The 7257-nt window shown below is 41.9% G+C and overlaps 1 protein-coding gene across 1 annotated transcript; it reads right to left on the reverse strand.

Moving 5' to 3' along the window:
* Positions 1–669: 669 nt before the first annotated feature.
* Positions 670–1639, reverse strand: Or52n4e (olfactory receptor family 52 subfamily N member 4E). Its single transcript, NM_001000172.1, is given in 2 exon segments — positions 670–712; positions 714–1639. Coding segments are annotated over 2 exon segments (969 nt in total).
* Positions 1640–7257: the final 5618 nt, after the last annotated feature.

Genomic DNA, 7257 nt, shown 5'->3' on the forward strand with positions numbered 1-7257 from the left:
AAATATATGGATTTCCTTAAATGTGTTTCAGAGAAATAGCTCTAGTTCTGAAATGCTTGATCTTTAAGACTGTCTTGAAGCAAATGGGACAGTGAGTTGTTCTGCTCTGAAATAATTATAACAGTGGCTTGGACAGAGAAGTTTAGCTAGACTAATAAGATTCTATTGAGCTCTCTTGATAGTAACATGACTTTGTGAGAAACATCTCTTTCCTTTCAGGAAGAAAGAAGTATTTGAAAAGCAAGTACTTTGTAATATATAATATACATAATATATATAATATATAATATATTTTTATGTGCCTATGTACAAGATCTATACACACATTTACAATTGTATACATATAAACATGTATACTTTATCAAAAGCAATAACTGACATATATCCTAAAAATTACAGTTGAAATATCAAATCAAGACGTATAATCCTCCAGTTTTACTCATTTTTCTTTGGCTTCTATCAGTGAAACCTGGTCTTTCCAGTAGATTATTATTCAAAAGAGAAGGGAGAGTCATGTGAGCTTGGTGAGCATTCCAAGACTTTTGAAGAATACATGTAACATGGTCTGGTTTTTAATGCCATGGTAAGATAGTACATCTACAAGGATTTTACCAACTTCCACCTAAGAAAGCAATTATATGTAATTATACTCTGTTACCCTGCCAAAGCTCATTTACATACTGTGAGCTTTGAAATCCTTCGACCCTGAAAGAATCCTTATGACACAGTCTCGTATTTGCTTCGTTTTCACTCCATAGACAATAGGATTCATAGTGGGAGGCAAAAGCAGATAAATATTAGCCACAATGATGTGGCAAGATGGAGGGATGGTATGTCCCCCAAAGTGGTGGGAAAAAAAGGAAAAGAAGGTTGGGCTATAGGAGAAAACAATGGCACAGATGTGGGCAGTGCAGGTGCTGAAGGCTTTCTGCCTAGCATCTGCTGAGGATAAGCTGACCACTGTCCTAAGGATCATGGTGTAGGAGACTGTGATGCACAGAATGTCAAAGCCCCCAATCAAGAGAGCAACCATCAGGCCATAAATGGCATTCACCTTGACATTGCCACAGGACAACTTGGCTACGGACATGTGGTCACAGTAGGTATGGTGTATTATATTGCCTCGGCAGTAGGGTAGGTACTTGATAACAAATATAATTGGAATAATTAGCAGTGCCCCTCTGAGGTAGGTGGCAAACCCAATCTTGGCAATGATGGCATTGGTGAGAATGGTGGAGTAACGCAGAGGGTAGCAGATGGCTACGTAGCGATCCAGAGCCATGAGCATGAGAACCCCAGACTCCATCAGCGTGAAGGTATGGGTAAAGAACATCTGTACAAGACAGTCATCAAATCCAATTTCTTTTTGATGAAACCAGAAGATGCAGAGGGCTTTAGGTATTGCACTTAAGCACATGACAAGGTCCGTTAGAGAAAGTATTGCTAAAAAGTAGTACATGGGTCTATGTAAGGAGTCCTCAAAGAAGATGAGATAGAGCAGTCCACAGTTCCCCATCATAGCCACTGCATACATGGAACAGAATGGGAAGGAAATCCAGATATGCATGTCTTCCAAGCCGGGGATCCCATTCAGAACAAAGGAAGCTGGAGTTAGATCTGTGTTATTCTGCACTGACATGACCAGGCTGGTACCTCTATGAAACTGCTTAAAATTATGTAGGTTTTTCTAAAGAAATGACAAGAGAAACTACAGGTTGGGATTGCTATTTATAGGTCTGTTCTGTTTTTAAAAAACATACAATACATATTTAATATTCAATCATCCAAAGGAATAGTTATGTTTGTATTGTTCATTATTGTTAATTCATTGATTCACTTAGGAAATTGTTACTGATCCCATCCTGACTGTATTTTTGAAAGGTAGATTTTCATCTTTGTAGAGTAATAATCCACTGTATTCTGTTATTTGTTAAAATGTGACTTTACTCAACTGTTGATACACATTTTACTATAGGTATGGTCTTAGAATGTAGTTTGGTCTGGGCATGCTGGCTTCATGCCTATCATACCAGCTCTGGGGAGACTGAAGTTCATAGATAGATGATAGACAGACAGACAGACAAATGATTTCATCCTCTCAGCAACTATTAAACACTTAGGACTTAGACTATTAAAATTCTTATCAATAGTGGTTGAAGTTTATCTTTGTTACTGATGCTCTATTCAAAGGATTCTGAAAATAGTCTCATGATTTATTCCCCAGTAAATCTCAGGATCTCACAAGTCAGTGAAATTGTTCCCTCATTCTTCATGATTTCTCTTTACTGTATTTTAACATACTGAACTATGATCCTTTTTCTCCACAAGATGAATGTGTGGTCACAGGTGAAGAGCAGCTTGTGGTGCCTAGAATGGTGAGTTCCTTGGTTTACTTTTTCTACAAAATAAGCAGTAACATCCTTTCATTTATTCTTTCAACAAATCCCCCTGATTTACCTTCCTTGTCCTCTGAGAGTTTCCATTGCCTGTGTTAGATGTATCATACATATTTTATATTCATTTTCTACATTATACAAATACCATTAATATTACTATTTCTTATTGAAGGCTATTAAGTCTTAGCCTCTATTATACTATTTCCCATTCAATATGCATTTTCTCAATGACATGCTATGATATTGTTTTCTCATTTATACTCTCTGTTCTTTCGGATTCATGTTTTCATAATCATAAAAATAGAACCCATTTTAATTTGTTTTTGGGGGATTGAGGAGACACATAAAAGTTATATTTGGATAAAGCCTCCCAGGCTGCCCACATGAACTATCAGGCAGTTCCTGGTAAACCCCACCTGTATTCCCTCCTCCATCTGTAACCAAGGAACTGACTGCACCCATTCTGACTTTCTTCTCTATCTCCACCATCCAATAGCAGGAGCTCAGCCTTCAGGAGCACTTACAACACTGAGCTCCAGTCTGGCCGCAACAATGAGGACCCAGAGTCATGTTAGACTCATCCCATCCAAAAGGGCTGCAGGACCTGTGTATTTGAGCCCTTTTCTTTTCACCATCCCAATTTTTCCACCCTGCTCTTTGACAATCCCCCTGCCCCCCAAACACACCCGTGGATCTACTGGAGATTACAGCTGCCAGAAGTGGACAGATGAGGCATTGGATCTGGAGGTTGACAGCTGTGTTTTTGCAGGATCTCTGTGGCCAATACCCAAGGCCCAAATGAGCACCTCACTTCCTGAGCCCTCTTGGTGATGCTGAATCCTGTCCCCAAACCTGCAGCCAGGCGCCAGGGATCCCCCAAAGCCCGAGGTCTTCTCACCTAACCCAAGAACATGCTAGAGCTGCTGGAGTTGAAAGGAAGCAGACTAAGCACACCCTTAACTGCAAGGGCAACTCAGGACCCACAGCAAGAGCACAAGCACAGGAGTGACCTGCTCCACCTGGCCACAGGGATGGTTCAGATTGGTCCAGTGCCACCTGCACCACTGCAAGCGCTGTGGCTATCTGGCACTGCACATGTATCAGGACGCCCTTGCCAACCTCGTGTGGCTGGTCCCGCACACCGGGCAGGTCGTATTTCCAAATTCTTAAGTGGTACTTATTGAACGCTGAGGACTGGGTTGGGCAGTGTGGCCGCTGAGGAACTTTCCATATTCACAAGAAATTTCTCCACCTCTCCAGCCCCCATGAGTGAATGTCCTAGGGGAAGAAGACAGGGGCCTCTTAGACAAGTTATGTTTGTAAATTAGTACAGTAATTGTGTCCTTACTCCCTCGAGTCCACTAGAGACTTGAGTATGGCTGCCTTGGGAGAGGCTGCCTTCTAGTGTACTGTCTGTGGTGTTTTAAATAAAATTCTGTGTAAGAAATCTTGAAAAATATCGCTTTGCCACAGATAAAGGACAAGTGGATGTTTTCATTGCCTCTCTTGTCTTTGTGAGAATTGCTTGTGGTGTTTGTTTGTTTGTTTGTTGTGGTGGTGGTGGTGGTGGTGGTGGTGGTGGTGGTCGTGGTGGTGGTGGTGGTCGTGGTGGTGGTGGTGGTTTTTAAGTTTTGCTTCTTTGTAGGAACAATGCTTGATATTTGGTATTTCTAATCTTATCTCATATTTGTTTTTCATACTAGAAGAAAGTTATCGAACCCCAAATTCTCTTTGCTTCCAAACTCTGTTTCTAACTTTAATAAGTGTTTGGAGTAGAGGAATGGGGGTCCCACATTTTCATTGTTTTGGGTTTGTTGGTTGTTTTTTTTCTGCCATAGTGAATCCACACAGGCCTACCCTGGAAGCTGAGAACTCTATGGAGAGAGGCTACAAATACCTCAGCAATTCTAGCAGAACTATAGTTCTGTGCCCAGGATCCCAAAGGAACACTGGACACTCTGTCTCTCTGTCTCATTGTCTCTCCTTATCTCCCTGTGTGTGCATATGTGTCTGTAGGATGTAAGTGTTTGAATATGTGTGTATATATATATATATGCATGCGTATGAAGTGTATATGCAGTGTGTGATATGTATATGTAGTGTGTGGTGTGTATGCATGTTGTGTTTGTGAATGTGTGAGTGTAAGGGAGAGAATGTGTGTGTGTGTGTGTTTGTGTGTGTGGTATGTGTATAATGTGTGAGTGTATGTGTGTGATTATAATGTATAAGTATGGTATATGTGTATAGTATGTAAGTGTGTGTGTGTCAGCATCAACATGAACAAATTTTTATACACTCTCACAGTAAAATTCTATATAATACTGATAATAAAAAACCTGGATTGTCATACAATCTAAATAAATTTTGTATACTGTGTTGATGTTAAAGACATAGAGCAGTGTACTTGCTTGGTGACCTCATTATAAAATAGAAAACTGAGTCAGTTTCGTGTGCACTGTCAGAAATAAGAAGTATCTGGGAGGCTGAGACCGAGGAAAGTTCAAGTTTGAGACTAACCAGGGCTACATAGTGAGGTTGTCTCAAAAAATATTCAATATAAGTGGAAATTGTTCTTATTGGGCAGAAAGAGTGACTAATAGAAGTATAAAGTGGAGGACTCTTGCAAGCTACTGACTGTGTGCTGTACAGATTTGGTCAGGCTATGGTAGTGGGGGTGGGAGAGTTACTTCTTTTTGTAAATGTGGACACTGGTGGATTCCCTATACCCTGGTGGATGATCTCACACTCACATACATATGGGAGATCTAACTGAACTCAATGGGTTAAAAATACATTATTAAACATAAGAGAAGAAGTTGAGAGGGAGATGAGATGAGGATCCTGAGGAGTCAGAGTGGGTACGGGACTGGGTATGATCAAGAAACATTGTACTCCTGTATGAAATGTTTAAAGAATAACTAAAGTAAATGCATCCCTTTTATATATTAGGGTGGCCACTATATGATGACAGTAATGTGTACCAGCTGCAAGCAGGCTGTCACCTGTGAGTTGGCTCAGCAGTTAAGAACACCTGCTGCTCAATCATGAGACCCAGAGATTTTATTCCAGCACCCAAATCAGGCAGCTCACAAACATTTGTAACTCCAAGGAGCCAGTGCCCTCTGCAGATTTCTGTCAAAATACATACAAACACACACACACACACACACACACACACACACACACACACACACACACACACCTGCCTGTGTAAGACTCACAAGGACACACACACACACACACACACACACCTGCCTGTGTAAGACTCACAAGGACACACACACACACACCCCCTACACACACACCTGCCTGTGTTCAGACTCACAAGGACACACACACACACACACACCCTACACACACACCTGCCTGTGTTCAGACTCACATGGACACACACGCACACATAGATTAGTCTTACTTTATATTAGTAATCATGATGTTTTGTGATGGGGATCTGTGATTCTCAATATGGACTTGATGCTATTATATGATCACATTAACGAGATTATGAACTGCTTGAAGGGTGAATATTGTAATGAGCTGATAACATGTTAATTGGCTTGATTGTGGTGGTCATTTCACAAAACATAAGCACGTGAAAACAGCATACTGCATACCTCAAATATAATATTTTGCTGATTTTATCATAAAGTTGAAATAATATGAGAAAATGCCTCATTCAGACCTAAAAATATCAAATGGCATTTTTATATTGTATTCTTTCAAAGCATTTTCACAAAAGATACCATAAACAATGGTTTGTGCAAGTTAAATTAAAATATTAATATGATTTCTTTAATTTTCTTCATGCTTTTATGATAATAAAATTCATTGCCTTCACTGAGACAAGATGACTTCTGCTGAGGACCCCAACCTGGGCAGGGAATAAGCCCAAGGCAACTACCAGCCTGGTGCTGCAGGACCTGGGCAGGAAGTTAGCTTGTAGAGAAGTCCTGTCTAGCGCCAGGGGGCTGTGTTGAGGAATAAGCCTAAATCAACCACCAGTCCAACACCATACAGGCAAGGGTAGGCAGATTATACAAGGGACAAACCCTGCCCAGTGCCACAGTACATGGATGGAACATAGCACTCCTGAGACCATGACTGAGACAACCCAGGACACCTAGACACCCTAAGTCACCACTAAGATGAGCATGTAAGTGGTGGAGAAATGGAAGAGAAAGAGAAAAGAAAGGGCGTTTGCACAATGAAGAGAGGCAAAACTGGAGAGTCGAGGGTAGTGAGGAACAGCGTAATGTGAGTAGCCAGTGATGCCACATATGTCCATGGGGAGGTCCTGGCCTGTACTGCCACCAAGGGCCATATTTGGGTCTGTGGTCCTGCAGCAGTATCAGGTAAGGGGAGAGCTGTTACCACGAAAACCCAAGTGGACATCTCTGGTCTGAGTGTCCTCCCAGAACAATTTTGAAGTCTGTGCAGAACTGCACCCAGCCCTTACCTGGGAGAACTGGCCCTGACAGCATGCAAATGAAAGAGGTGGTCCTACTGCTTACCAGGCAGTACTAAAGAGAGCAGGCCCTATACCTCACCTGGGCAGCACTGTAGAGATAATCTTGTTGGGGGCTTGTGAACAGGCAGGAAAGACCCAGACTTCAGGAGTGGGCTGAGTGTGAGAGAGCTAACCACTGCCATTTTTCTGCTGTTCAAGATATGGGCAAGGGAGAGATGCCTCCCTTACTCACTGCCATTTACAGGAGGCAGGAGAGTTGTCCCTGCCCCTCACCTACTGCAGAATTTGGGAGAGTGAGCCCTGTACCTTACCCGGGAAACACAGTAGAGCTAGCTCCAATGGCAGGATTTAGCTGTGTCCCAGTGCGTGAGAGTAGGAGAGGTAGCTTTGCCC

The sequence above is a fragment of the Rattus norvegicus genome, chromosome 1, assembly GCF_021556685.1.
Source record: "Rattus norvegicus strain SHRSP/BbbUtx chromosome 1, alternate assembly SHRSP_T2T, whole genome shotgun sequence".
Lineage (NCBI taxonomy): Eukaryota > Metazoa > Chordata > Mammalia > Rodentia > Muridae > Rattus > Rattus norvegicus.